Below are 14,506 nucleotides of genomic sequence, written 5' to 3' on the forward strand. Positions count from 1 at the left end.
CTATGTTTTTTTAAAAAGCGGAGAAGAAGAAATAACAGCTAGAAAATGGGTTTGGGGCGAAGCTAGCTGTTAGGCTAATGTAAATATTCACCAAGAGGAGACTGGAGAGCAACTGAAGATAGCGTTACAAGAAAGCTTTGCGTACGTTGACACGAAATGTACGTAGTAACGTAACGTTGACCTGGCTTGCAGTCTTAGCGAGCTATGATAGCTCAGTAATTAGCTTGTGTTAGCACTGGTTACATTGCTGGCTATAGATTAGCTTATTGAATTGTCATTCTGGACCGTAACATAGGCTAAAAGGGTCTGTTAGAAACTCCAGGAAACATTTGTCGCTAAGAGACAGCGGTGTTTGGAAAGGGTAAGCTTCAGAGTCCTACACCGACTATTAGCGTGCTAATCACAGCTTAGCTCATAGCTGGGGGCATTCCTTTAGTACAACCCAGCAGTCGGCAAACTTTAATGTCAGAAGAATTATTAGTTTCTGACCAAAATAAAAGTCGGTTTGAATCCTTAGTACACGTTTAAGGCGTATAATGAAGCTGTCGCGGCTTGTTAAGCAGAAATTCGCCTCTCAGCATTACTAATAGGAGTAATGTATTATCAACAAAACACAACGATTATGAAATGAAGGGAAGAACATTAGCATATACAGAGCTGCTTTGAAATAGAGTAGCCTTAAAGCTTTGCAGGCCTCTTGGAGTGTTATGTGTTTGTGCAGTTGACTCAAATTAAAGCTCGTCTTCACTAATAATTATAAGTAAAACGTATACTACAGTAAGTTTCACAGTAGTAAAAATAAATATAAAGGAGTTTAAGTCCAGCTGCAACGACTGAATGACGTTCTCAGCCTTTGTGTATAAAAGAATGTATTTGTAGTATATTTAGATTCAGCAAAGCACAGTGGCTGTTCAACTTTTTAAAGTTTTATCACTTCTGTCTCCACTCAGTAGTCCTTCCTTTTAAAGAATGATGAGCCAGCGGCGTGGGATCCATCTGGACCAATCAGAGCTGCTATGCAAAAAAGGATGTGGTTTTTATGGCAACACTGCTTGGCAAGGCCTGTGCTCAAAGTGCTGGCGAGAAGAAAATCAGCGAGAAAAGCAAAAACAGATTCAGGAGGACTGGGCACTCGCTGAAAGGTTTGTTTACCTTCTTGTCTCCTATGTGAGACTACTCAGACAAACAAATTTGTTAGAAGCTGTTCTGTTCTCTTACCGCTAGATGTACTCAGCTTCCTCTTACAGTAGGCTGTCCAGCTGCGCAGTATTACAGTTCTACTGTTCTTTTTAATTTTTTTCCTCACAGGTTGCAGAGAGAGGAAGAGGAAGCCTATGCAAGTCGACAACAGAAGACCCAATCACAGCCTTCCATTACACCTTTTAGCAAGTTTGAGGAGAGAAAGACTAAAGAAAAGTCCAGCAAAGTCAACACGGTCACAAAGTTTTTTATTCCGTCCACAAAAACACCACCAAAAAAAGGTACGTACTGTAGCAAACAGGCAGCTGCTAGAAACTCTGGTAGGGCTTTATGTTGCAGCTCAGTAATAACATCCCGATAAGATAAAATAAATCTAAAAAAGGATAAATATTCTACATTTAATATCTGCTACAAAAATAAAATATTTAGCACAGAGACTAAGAATCAATCCTTAACAGGAGTCCTTTGATTTTATGCAATCCATGTTTTTGTTGTTACTGTATTCTTAAACATCTGGTTGGTTAGCATTAATTAGCTGCCCCACTCACAGAGAGCAGCATGATCAGAAATTAAGTAAAAGGAGTCATTTTTAAAGCTGAGGAATTAAGAAAAAAAGAAAAAAAAAAAAACAGGAGAAAAAGAAGAAATTTCCAAACAGCAGACAAAGCTCCTCCATCGGTCACAAGTTATTTTGCTGCGACTCTGGTCTCGTTTCTTCATTCCACATTTGTCTTTACTGTTCTTTCACGTAGTAATGCTGCTCCTCCCAGCTGTTGTGCTACGTGGCATGCTAGCATTACCCAGCATGTGGTTTGACAGTGTAATTTTGTAAATGTGTCATTATTTGTCACAGCGGTTTGTGCGTTATGATGTCTGCCCTGTTGAAGAGAGTTAATGTTAAAGTATTAATGGTTTTCTTTATGTTAAATTTAGTGGAAAATGTTTAGAAACTTCAGTGAGAAGAATATTCCCTCAGCAAGTATAAAGCTATTCAGTTAATAGAGTTTCCCTCTCAATACGCGCTTCAGCACTCTTTAACAGTCAATAATATGTTATATATGCATGAAAATATACTGCCAAGCATTATATTGAGGCAAAATCATAAAGTAAAACTTTGGTTGTAAATACAATAACAACTATTTCAGCTTCTCCTCTTTCAAGAGTTGCCACAAAATCTGATTAAAATATCTGAAAAACATGTGCAGTGTTTGGATTAAAATGTTAATATAGTTAATTTAATTATTGAAGTAGGCTGATAATAATGAGGTAAATTTGGCAGATGTTTTCATATTATGCTGTTATAAGCCACCTTCAAGATTACTTTAAAGTTCTTGAAGGTAATAATGTAAAAATTATGTTTAATCCTTTAATTAGTGGATGTGCATTTTCTCTAATAATGAAAGTAGAAGCTTATAAAACCAAACATCAAGATGCATGTTTTGTTTTTTTTTTATCTGGAAGCACTTTCTAGTTTCTGTAATAAATTGATACCACAGTATTACCATGTTGTTACTGAGCTGCATTATGAAGTGCTATTATAGTTTTAATCTATATTTTATGTCTTTATAGTGTTAAAAGTTTACAATGCTGTTGAGAAAATGAGGATATAATGAAAATGAGTTTGTTTCAGTAAAAGTATTTCTTTGCCTTAATGCTTTACAATTTACCCGTTTAGCTGGAAAATCACTACACGCACAGATTTGTGTGTGGTGATCTTTGCCTTGTTGAAGAGACCTGTTTAGTTTAACCTAAATACAATCTGGTTGGATAAATGTGTTCTTTTTCTGGTACAGCACTAGCTGCTGTATGTGGTTTTGAGTTATTAAGAATACATGCTTGAAGTATCTGTAACTGATTAAAGTGACAATAAATTATCATTCTGCAGATGCTGCACCTTTTGACCCGCAGTCCAGCCCGAGCCCCAGCTCATCCACAAGCCGAAAGTCATCTGTGGACAGTGATATCGCGACACGAGAGTTTATTGATTTTCTTAAGCCTCTGAAGTCTGGCAGGGAGATCTTCAAACAGTGTCGGGCCTTCACTGAGACCATGGTCTACAAGCGGGTGGGTTTTGATTAGATATACAAGACTCAAATAACTCAAAACTGTTTGTGAAAATTCAGTTTTCATTTCATGTTCATACTCAAATTCACACAACACTGGTGTAGCAGTTATAGTTAACCACTTCAAATTGGCTTCAAATCAAATGATAAAGGCAGTATTTTGGTGTTGTAAGGAAAGATTTACTTTTTTTTAAACCCAAAAGTTGGGAAATCCCTGCGTTACAGCAGGTAAAACATGAAAAACAAATACAATGTTCTAAATCAAAGAAGCTCAGATTGGTATGAAGAATGAGCTCGATTAAATAGAAAATACAAAAAAGTGAATCTAAATGAAATACAGGTTAGAAAAAAAATTGAAGGTCTTTTGTGAGAATCTTGAGAGTTGATTCAAACTGAAGTGAAATGGCAGCAGCGATGATGGGAGCAGCAGATAAAACAGTCACGCTCCCGTGGCAAGTAGTTTGAAGTTCAAGCAGAACTGCTAGTAAATGTTGATCAGATGTATTATGAATGTATCCATTTAATATGCCCTTGTGTTTTCTGCAGGTAATATCTTCAAGACTATCAAAGTTTTACACTCCAGTTATATCAAGGCTGAATTTATATTATTTCTTATTCCTAATTCAGGACATCGGAGCTGATGAGCTGTCAGAGTGCGTGCAGGACTTCTACCAGAACCTTTCAGAGCGCCTCCAGACCCAGTTCAAAGGTGCTGCGTCACTCTTACACCCAACAAAAATCTGCTTTAAATGAAAAATATTAACAGTATTACTGGGTATGATTTTGATTTAATATCTCTATTCTCTGGGCTTCTTTTTGTAGGTTCGTCTGATGAAGTAGAGTGTATTATGGATGAAGTCGAAAAGTACATAATGACTCGTCTCTACAAGGAAGCCTTCTGTCCAGAAACAACTGATGATGAGAAGAAAGACCTGGCAATTCAGAAGAGGATCAGGTTCGCAGACAAAAGTCGTCACAACACTTAAAAGACGTTTTTTTTTTTGTTTTAAATAAATGTATTTTTTGATAATAACAAGGAAATACTGCTGCAGGTAAAAACACAGCATATTGCATACTACTCTGGGACTGAAGTACTGAATGATTTATTACAGAGCCCTGCACTGGGTCACCATTGAGATGCTGTGTGTTCCTGTAGATGAGGAGATCCCTGAGGTTTCTGACAGCGTAGTCAAAGCCATCACAGGTTTGTCTCATACTCGGTTTTGTTTAAGAACAAAACAGGACATCTCGCGCTCTCACAGGAACATTGTGACACCTGGCTGATTATGCAGTCGGGGATAGAGGGTTAGGAGCAGTGCTGTGCACACATTAGAAGAAGGACAGTACTTTTATTTTCCACTTACAGCGGGAAGAGAAAGGAACTTGTGTGTTAACCCTCTGAAGTAGTCTGACACACCGTTGCGTCCAGATCACACGACTGATTTAAGATGATGTAGAAGCAAGACAAAGCTTTGCTGAGTCTCAGTTTCAGCTTGTTTCTTAAGTGTGGACAGAGATAAATAATTTATGCCATGCTTTTTATCCCTTAGCTATAAAAGGCTGATGGGGTATTGTCGTCACCCTGCTGGGAGGGTGGGCGATGTGGACACCCAAGTTTGTAATTATCGTAACTATTTATGTATGTAACTATTTCCTACTTTTTAAAAATGTATTTTATTTTTATTTATTGATTGATTTGTTTTTTGTGATTTTTAGTTCAGTTGTGTTAACACAGTAAATCGAAAAGAGAAAATAACTGTGAAGTTGTGCTGAAAAGAATGATACCAAACAAGGAAAGATAAACAGTTTATACATTTGAAATATAAAGGTGAAATCAAAAGTAGTCTGAAATGGTCAGTTATACACTAGACTCCAGAGTGTTAAACTACGTTGAGTGGTGGACATAAGTCAGAAAATAATATTTATTCTTCTTTTAATTTTTACTTCTGTGTAATTTTTTTTTCAGACTACTTTTGCATGTGTTAAAAATAAACTTGAACCAGAGGGCTGATACGATACATCATCTAACCTAATGCTTGTAGCTTTTGTCCAAAGATGCTACTGATGCTTAGGACCTGCAGGATGCTGAGCTTGTAGTACGCTGGTAGAAACCTTCCTTATAGTGCTGCTAGGACAAAACTTTCAGATTAATGCTCTGTTTGTCTTCTCTTGTTTCAGACGTGATTGAAATGGATTCGAAGCGCGTTCCCAAGAACAAGCTGGGATGCATTACTCGTTGCAGCAAGCACATCTTCAATGCCATCAAAGTCAGCAAGAAAGAGGCTGCGTCTGCAGACGACTTCCTCCCCACACTGATCTACATCGTGCTGAAAGCAAACCCACCGCGACTGCACTCCAACATCCAATACATCACCCGTTTCTGCAACCCCAGCAGACTCATGACTGGAGAGGACGGCTACTATTTCACCAATCTGGTGAGGAAATTAGTACAAGTGCATTTATGTGGCTTATCGGTGTTTGTCTGTAGCAGCTCTGAAATTGGTTGCCAATTCCTGGCAACCAATTTCTTACTCGACTAAATGAGGGGAAAAAATCAGGCTAACCAACTAGTAAAACTAAGAATCCCTCAGTAAGTTAAATTTGAGAACTGCTTAATGGAAAAATTAATATACCGCTTGTGCGTCTGTGCTTCACCTCGCATCGTGCATTATCAAGATTGTGTCGTGCATTATGAATGACGCATGCTGTTCTAAAATTCACAACAGCCACTTGAATAAAAGCTAAAATTTAACAAAAAACAAGCTCCAAGTTCCCTCTCGCCACCTCCTCCAGCTTATCTGGGAAACATCGAGCCTTTCCCAGGTGAGCCAATAGATGTAATCTCTCCAGCGTGTTTTGGGTCGCTGGGACCTTCTCCGATAGGACATGTCAGAACACCTTGTCCAGGAGACGACAGCCTTAGCCATCGAAATGTCATTCTAATACTGCATTCTAAGGCCTGCATTAATAGATTTATGACTTAGGACACAATCATTTAACACCATTGGGCATCAATTAAAATTTTAACAATCAGATTAAAGGACTAGTAAGTCTGTTACCGACTAGTGACATTTAAACCACGGATGACATCCATGGTTGAGATTTCTTTTTCTTTTTTTTTTTTTAAATCACTCTTACTTCCTGTCTTCCCAGTGCTGCGCAGTGGCCTTCATTGAGAAGTTGGATGGCCAGTCTCTGAACCTGAGCTCTGAGGAGTTTGAGCTTTACATGTCGGGCCAGGCGTCCCCAAACTGGCCACTCACTTCCGGAGCCGCCTCCTCCTCCAGCAACAGCGCTCTCAGTCAGGTCCACAAAAGGCTGGATCTGCTGACGGGGCTCGGGGAAAGGCAGGAGCGCGTCATCGAGAAGGCTCGCCAGCTGGAGAGTGACCTCATTGACTGGACCGATGAAGTGGAGCAGAAAGTGCAGAGCGTTCTGGAGAGTTTTCCACCCGACATGCAAAACCCCCCTGCACCCACAGCGAGTGGGGCTGCAGCAGCTTCATCAGCAATCGACTCTGATAATGTTGAGAATGAGCTCCTGCCACCACCACTGCAGCCACAAGTGTTTGCTGGTTGATATAAAGCTTTACTCCACCCTGACCCTTTTCCCTCCAGCTGTCTGATACAGATCCCAGTCAACACTCCCAGAATCTTTGCTCCATCCACCCTTTTCTTGTAGAAGCCATGAAGCTAGACCTTATAGCAATGTCACTTTCAAATGGAAAAAAAAAAGTTTGTTATTTTTGGGTTGTGCGTTTATTTGCTTTCTTGGAGAGAGTAAGATGAGAAGCTTGATGCCACTCTCGTGTTTGAACACTGCGAAATATTTTGTTGTAAATTAGTTTGTAGAAAAACCAAAGCGTAGAAGCTTTCGTACAGATCAGCAGTTCATTGGTGGTGGATTTCTGTCACCTGTGGACACGGCTAGGCTGGTTGCAGCTGTCAGAGTGGTATGAATGCTCCTGACTCTCCACCAGGAAGCAAATAAGAGCATTTACTAAAGTTTGAGATTATTTTGAACACCAGGCACCACTAGGTGGAGTCCTGGAGTCCAGCAACACTCAGTCAGGGGTCTGTTACTGTTACAGTCTGCTCCTGTTAAAGTGTTAGACTTGCTGATATCCTCAATCCAGCTGAGCAGTGGAAAGAGAGTGACTCCATTCCAAGTTCTTCCGAAACACATCCGCTTGTCACCCACTGTGGCATCTTCAGTACCTCAGCTATTCTTCACCCTTTATGTACAGAGAGGGTAAAATGGACGATATTTAAACATGTATAATAACTCTCAAACTATCAGATGAGGATTTATTTTAAGCGTATGTCTCCGGGCTATGTTGGCCCTTAATTCCCAAGTTGTATCTAACAAACAATAATTTTCATTACACTTTACATAACACTTTAGATGGGCGGGGTGGGGGTAAACGAGGTGGTAGGGAACTCCCAATGATGCAATAACCAACTTGCCGCTCTTTAAAACTCTGAAACTCCAGCTCATGTTTGTAATGTGTGCTGTGTTTAGTGTGCGTTTCACAACCCTTCACAGAAATAGCCAGAAAAAAGAAGTGTGTGCGTGAGTTGAGAAACTGTGTGTGTGTGTTGCATGTTCTAGTAATGTTGACAAATCCTCCAGTTACACCTGTAGAAATACTTTTTTTTTTCCATGGCTGACCTCATTCTAGTCACAAGCTGAATGTACAGAAGTGATTTTATTTTTCTATACGGTGTTGGTTAATCCTCCCTCTGGATGCAGTAGGAGATGATAATCCTGTAATATTTACAGTAGATTAAAAAAAAACAAAAAAACTTTGCTTGAAGATGTATAAATTTTAATGATCGGGTCGTTGACGTCTTAAGAGAGCATTATGAGCAGGTCTGCTGAAAGAAGGTGAATGAATTGGGCACAAAAACCAGCACGATGCCGTTTCCCTGTAAGAATGAGGCAGAATCACTCCAGAGGCTCATGGAGAATTTAGAAAACCAGTTTAATTTATTTTATGGCACTTTTGTTTGCTTTTAAAGCACTTCATTCAATAATGAAGGTCATTGCGCAGATTAGTTGATAGTATAGTAGTTAAAAGCGTCTTTGTTGCACATATTTAGTTCAACTGTCTTTTTTAAATTTCTCAGTCTTGAAGTGGAGGAAGCTTTTTAGGAAAGTTTGTTTGAATTATGTGAGGCACATTTTTCTTTTCTCGCGAGCTAAAGTTTCCCTTTCCAACCAGGTTTAATTTTTGTTGTTGTTGTTGAGAATTTGCAACAGTGCAGTCAGTGTGCGGCTGCTGTCAAAATTCACTTTGAGAAAAAGCTCTTAATGCAGACATAAACTAACAGCTTGAATAAATTCTTATTGCACTGTATGCAGAAGCCATTTATCAGGTATTTCAAAACATTTTAAACCGCGTCTTTGTTACCTTATAGGTTTGTTGTTGTGTGACATGGGAGAAATGAACAGAATACTGTCTTTTATTTAAATGTAACTTATTGGGGCAGTATTGGTATATTTGCATCTATGGGTGTGTGGTTAATAAAAATAGAAAAGTAAAATGGACTGTTGTGGTTCCTTTTAATTTTTTTCACATGACTGTGATGGTCAAGATTTTGCATGTCAGGAATGAAGTTCCTGACATGCAAAATCAGGAAAAATGAACCCAGAATTTTAGCTGTGTCTACTGTTCTGTATGATATCTGGGAAAGGGGGGGGATACTTTAAGGGTGGCTTCTTGGCAGCATATCTTAAGGATGTGTTTTTCATGACGTGGCTGGTAATCTGCTGTTGATAGCGTTTTAGGCCTCTTCTGCTTTCACCGTGCACTTGTCCAATTTCCTTAAATTTGTAAAAACACACTCCATGCCCTACTGAGGTTTAATAACAAAATGCCTAAAGATACAATTTAAAAATGGTCCTTAGTTATGTTGTCTGTAACACAAAAAGAAAAAAACCACATTCCCGTGAACATGGTCAGGTGTAAGGAGTGGACTAGAAACCAAAAGCGAAACCTAGAAAGCCTCGAGAACTGTTGCTTAAGACCTCTTGGCTCAAAGAAAAAAACCAAAGAAAAGAAAAAGAGAAGAAGAAAACACACCCTTCCAGTGAAAAGCTCTGCGGTTCATTTTCACTGGAAGGGTTCAAATGAGCTAGAAAGAATAATACAACAAATAATATTTCACAGTTCGGGAGTACAGCTCAACAGTGCAGTGAATCAGTGGATTGTATAAAAACCTGATGGAGTTTCATTCTATTAATTATACACTTATCAATAATGTAGGTGTGGTCTTCTGCTGCTATAGACCATCTGCTTCGAGCTTTTTGGTCACAGATGCTCTTCTGCATGACTTGGTTGTAAAGAGTGGTTATTTGAGTTACTGTTGCCTTTCTATCAGTTCAAAGCATTCCTCTGACCTCTGAAATCAGCAAAGCATTTTTACTTGGAGAACTGCCCTGATATGAACTCTTCTTTTTTTTTTTTTTTTTTTTAAACTAACCTCGGTAAACTCTAGAGATGGTTGTGCTGGGAAAATCCCAGCAGATTAGTAACTTGGAAAATGCAATGGTAAATGTTTTTTTTCACTCTTCACTGCACTATCTATAATGCCAGAAAAAGCCCCCAAAAATATATTTAAAAGAATGTAGGAGGATACAACAGTGAGTGGCTACATGCATCTAAAAAAAAACATGTTGGAGGCTCCGTCATGGCCACTATCTGGAAAATAACTGATTGGCAGCAGCTTAATATTGTCACGCTGCCAATTCAGTAAGACCATACCTGGATTTAAAAAAAAAAAAAAAAAGAAACCACACACAATGTGACACTATCAGTCTTTGACGATAGTGTCCTTCCAGAAGCCTGGAGAACTATTCCTCAAGACTACTCAAAGAAATTAAAAGAAAACTGCTTCAGACAGTTTTGACTGTGTTAAAGAATAAAGGTCATAACAAATATTAACTGTCAAGCTTGTTAGAATTGTACAAATTTTATTTTTGCCTCATGTGCTGTATTACCGTGTACATTTCCACATTTCAATAAATTGCTGGACCTATTTCCCATTTTCCTGGCAAAATATAAAGGCACGAGGGGTGACTCATGGCTTTTACACAGTGCTGTAAGAGAAAAAAGCTCATAGCAGACTACTGCATCAGTACTACAATAATAAAGTGTAAAATTTGCATTATTTCAATTGGCTTGATACAACAAATAAACAGAACAACTGTGTTTGCTAAATCTGGAAAATATCAACTTTCCACATTAATCAGAAGAAGAAAAAAAGTGTTGTTGGGGAGAACTGTGCAACATATCAGAGCTATTTAACAGGGGTCAGATACAGGAGGGAAGTTCTTTAATTTGCCACATGATGTGGTTTACCATGAAATTAATTTTAGCCTACGGTAGAAAATTGTTTGGAAAAGATGAAGTCCTCATGTGTTACACCCCGAGGGGGGGAAGAAGCATTTTCACTTCTCCTTTTAGTGAAAATGAATAAATACTCGATCGGCTTCTGTTTCTTGAAGAGTCTCCAAAATGGACAAGCTCATCTCTCTCTTTGGTGAGTTTTCTTCAGCTCATTTAATGAAAATGTACTTTTACATACTGACCTGATGTAACTGTCATTTAAACTTGATTATTTTCTCTTTCAGTTTTTTCAGCACTCTCACAGATTGTAGTGTCTCATGGTATGGACCAAATATTCTTTACAAATATACTTTCAATTTGCACAGATATTATTTTAGAAGTGATCTCAGGATTTACACTCATTACCAAAATAGATCCTTTAAACGTATTCTTCTTTTTTTCTGCAGTTCCCACTGAGACGTCTTTCAGAGCCAACATCGAGTTGGTGTCAGGACATTCAAGGATCTTCTCGGGGGAGAGAGCACACTTGAGATGCAGTATTCCTGATGTGCACAGGTCTAACTGGACCTACCTGTGGTTCAGGGGCTCTGAGGAGCTCTCACAGACTGGGCAGGAATTAAATCTGTTGAATACCAAAGTTCAAGAGAGCGGGAAATACTACTGCCAAGGAATAAGAAACACGAAGGTGGGAAAGATTCGCACCCAGCAAAGTGTCCCTGTGGAGCTCAAGGTGGACGGTAAGATCTGTTTGTCTGCATGAAAGAAATAAAATTGCTTTGCACGTTAGGCTTCTTTCTTCCTGTGTAATCCTAACACTGGAGCATTGAACATCTATAAGCTTCTTTTCAACTTTAGGTTTTCTGTGCAGCTCATCTAAGACATGCTGTGAGTGATGGCAGCACTTCTTAATACAGCCTGCAACTTATACTGTGACTTTCTAGGGTTTAACATATAAATCTTCTTCTATAATTCTACTTAAAATGTCAATTTGGTACAACAAGGACTTGTTTTGTTTGGGGTTTTTTGTACTTATGTGGTATCTTTTCCCCACCTTATGTTATAACTAGACAGTATATCAGTGGTGCAGGCTGTATTATAGAGTACCTTAACCTCCCCTTCTTGCATTGTAGCATTACGCATTATTGTTAGATGTTGTTACATTAAATGTTAGGAAATTAGTGAATTTCTCCCATTGCTTTACTAATGTAAGATTGGAAGTTATTCAGAGGTAACTCTGTGGTGTTTCCGTAGGTGGCTGGGCGATTCTGCAAGTCCCACGACATCCTCAACTTGTCGGGAGCACATTGGAGGTGACATGTCGTGTCAGAGGGAACCCCCGACTTGAAGACATTATTTTGTACAAAGATGGCGTTGAAGTAATGAGACAAAACGGTCACAAGCCAGATTTCTATCTGACCAACTTGAGCCTTGAGGACCTAGGAGTATATTCTTGCAGGGCTTCCTGGGATGTGATGGGACAAACACACTCTGTCATTTCTGCTGGTGCTCATGTACAGATCTTAGGTGAGATTACACAGAATTGTGTGTTCTTATCTTAGGTGTGGTGTAGTTAAAGGAATGACAGCATGCTTTGAGAGATGTGATCCATTTTTACACCTAGTGCTAAACTTGGTGTGTATAGACCTTCTCCTTTAATGCTGAGCAAGAAAGCCCATATTTCCCACAATGTTAAGTTATTCCTGTTAGTACAATTGAACATAAATATTCTTAGCCTCATGACCTACCACTTTTTTTTTTTTCCTTGAATTAAATCAATGTCTTCTGTCACAGAGGTTCTGTCACAGCCAATTTTGAAGATCATCCCCAACTATGATACTCAGCTAAAGAGGATGAAGCTCATTTGCCATGTGCAGTACAACGCCCCTGCTCCTGCCCCTCCGATAGACTTCTATTTCTACAAAAATAACAGGCGACTGGGACCTGCAACCTCTGACAACTATAATGTAGTGAAACAGACTCCAGGGCTGTACAGCTGCAAGGCCAGGGTGCCTCAGTTGGGCCTCTCGAAGTCCAGTGAACCCAAAAACTTTGGACAAATAAGAGGTATTTAAATTTTAATTTACCCCAGCATTTGTTCTACACCGATAAGCCCCAAAGTTCCTAATGGATTGCTAAAAATGTGATACTTTGTGTCTAACAGTTGCACAGCCTCAGAGGCCATCTCATCTCTGACCCAACAGAACCTGAGAAGATGCCACCTCTTCATCCTGGACAAAGGCCAGTATTTCGCCTTGCTTCAGCCACAGATGACTTCCCACCTGCTGCTGCTTCATTACCAACCTCCCCTAACCTCTCCTCTCACCAGCCGATTCAGTTCACTCCAGAAAAGAGCACACCATCACAAGCGCCTCCACTGAAGACTTCACAAGCAGTCCCAACCACTTTGCTGACTACAGACCAGGATTTTAACTCAGCTACAACTCAAGATCAGGCAAATTGATTGGAGGAACCTGGTAACATGTCTGGGGACATAAACATAGTAACTAATTGACAATAAACCAGTAAACCAGTCACCAGTAAACATCCACAACATAAGATGTACTGGCTGGTTTACCAAAACATTTCTTATAACTTTCACTGAAACCAGCTAATTGTTTTCTATCATATTTCTGATGAAACAACACAGTTACAGGCTAATGCAGGAGAGAAACATCATTTAGCTAGCGCACCCACGTTACTAGCGTTACCCAAGGATAACCTGAATTAACCCCCTTATTTGGTCACGTTACTTTAAATAAGTATCAATTTTACATAAATGTATATACTGCTCGTCTACCGCTCTCACCTGAAACGCAGCAAAACAGCAGTTGTGTGTTACTGATGGTAACTGATTACTACTTTTATAAGGGATTACTTTGTCAGTCACTCATTTGTGTGATCCGCCACTGCCACCTACTGGCGGAACTAAATATCGCCTTAGCATCAAATCAGGTGGGAGGAAATGAGCTTTTCACTCTGTGTTATGATGTCAACTATTGTCACAACAAAAGCAAAAAAAAAAAAAAGTGATTGGGGGGGCACATTAAAAGAAGTTCATCAAATTCTGAGACTTTTTTAACACTTAAAATACTCAGGGTGCCACACAGCCTCTCTGTGACAACGTAGCATACATTACAAACCAAACCCCTCTACTAATCACGCTGCGTCATTGTCACAGTTCTGTACTGAACTGTGCAATTTTTATCTTTTTGAATTATTTCCAGTTAACAAACATCAAGCGCTGTACCAGAATTGTTGGAGATATCTAACACATACATGTTAAAATCAAATAAAGCATTTTAAAAAATGTTATGTACTGCTGGATTTTATTTTCTGTGAACACAATCACTGGTTTCATAAGACACAGGGGTGCAGTCATATTTTGACAGATTTACATTAAGATGCAGCTGTCGGTGATGACTATTTTGAACACATTTCTCTTTTCTATTTAACACTTTTTGCATGCATGTTCACACAACTTAGGTCATTATAGGTGAAAACAACTAAAAAGGAAGCAGCAGTTAAATCGTGAGAAAAAAGTGGGACCCAAAACGAAGGAGCTTTTTTTTCCGTTTCATGCAAATGAGGCAAGGGTGACACTGGGTCAGGGCATTGACTTGAAGGTTAACTGAAGGAATCAGTAGAGGAACACAGTAATCTTGCTGACAAATAGATAAACAGCACTGATCATATTTTTGTGCTTTATCTTTTGCGTTGGTAGCTGAATAATAAACTTCTGCACGATCTCTCACTTACTGCTGCTACTTTTAATTAGGATGCTTTAACATAAGGAGGCACTGCATGTGCACAAAAATGTTGGATAAATTATACATTTTTTATGCTAAATATTGAACTTTTACACTTTTATCATTTTAAAAAAAACTTAGTTTCT

At 39.0% G+C, this 14,506-nt stretch overlaps 2 protein-coding genes across 3 annotated transcripts; both read left to right on the forward strand.

Moving 5' to 3' along the window:
* On the forward strand, window positions 1–8,090 carry rabgef1l (RAB guanine nucleotide exchange factor (GEF) 1, like). Its single transcript, XM_085430243.1, has 9 exons — window positions 1–158; window positions 951–1,142; window positions 1,309–1,481; window positions 3,086–3,264; window positions 3,891–3,972; window positions 4,086–4,218; window positions 4,376–4,467; window positions 5,442–5,698; window positions 6,417–8,090. Exons 2-9 carry the CDS (start codon window positions 970–972, stop codon window positions 6,840–6,842), a joined length of 1,515 nt encoding a protein of 504 aa, XP_085286369.1. The 5' UTR covers window positions 1–158; window positions 951–969; the 3' UTR covers window positions 6,843–8,090.
* Window positions 8,091–10,776: 2,686 nt separating this feature from the next.
* Window positions 10,777–13,926, forward strand: LOC146694124 (low affinity immunoglobulin gamma Fc region receptor III-B-like). 2 transcript variants are annotated; one of them, XM_085430244.1, is made up of 6 exons: window positions 10,777–10,807; window positions 10,899–10,934; window positions 11,061–11,351; window positions 11,866–12,138; window positions 12,406–12,678; window positions 12,816–13,926. In XM_085430244.1, exons 1-6 carry the CDS (start codon window positions 10,783–10,785, stop codon window positions 13,073–13,075), a joined length of 1,158 nt encoding a protein of 385 aa, XP_085286370.1. In that variant the 5' UTR covers window positions 10,777–10,782; the 3' UTR covers window positions 13,076–13,926. The 2 variants fall into 2 exon arrangements, with proteins under 2 accessions (XP_085286370.1, XP_085286371.1); XM_085430245.1 differs by having other exon boundaries at window positions 12,776–12,883.
* The last annotated feature ends 580 nt before the right edge of the window (window positions 13,927–14,506 follow it).

Source organism: Copadichromis virginalis, linkage group LG14 (assembly GCF_057382275.1).
Source record: "Copadichromis virginalis isolate Kocher_CV1m ecotype Utaka linkage group LG14, C_Virginalis_male_GT1.1, whole genome shotgun sequence".
NCBI classification, from domain to species: Eukaryota; Metazoa; Chordata; class Actinopteri; order Cichliformes; family Cichlidae; genus Copadichromis; species Copadichromis virginalis.

What these genes read in the sequence shown, in the direction of transcription:
- rabgef1l (XM_085430243.1), top strand. Translation starts at nt 970, where the DNA reads ATGATGAGCCAGCGGCGTGGGATCCATCTGGACCAATCAGAGCTGCTA. An exon ending in GACTGGGCACTCGCTGAAAG is followed by an intron (nt 1,143 to 1,308) that starts GTTTGTTTACCT and finishes TTTTCCTCACAG; the next exon opens with GTTGCAGAGAGAGGAAGAGG. An exon ending in CCTCCAGACCCAGTTCAAAG is followed by an intron (nt 3,973 to 4,085) that starts GTGCTGCGTCAC and finishes TTCTTTTTGTAG; the next exon opens with GTTCGTCTGATGAAGTAGAG.
- LOC146694124 (XM_085430244.1), top strand. Translation starts at nt 10,783, where the DNA reads ATGGACAAGCTCATCTCTCTCTTTG. An exon ending in CAAGCTCATCTCTCTCTTTG is followed by an intron (nt 10,808 to 10,898) that starts GTGAGTTTTCTT and finishes TTTCTCTTTCAG; the next exon opens with TTTTTTCAGCACTCTCACAG. An exon ending in AAACTTTGGACAAATAAGAG is followed by an intron (nt 12,679 to 12,815) that starts GTATTTAAATTT and finishes CTGACCCAACAG; the next exon opens with AACCTGAGAAGATGCCACCT.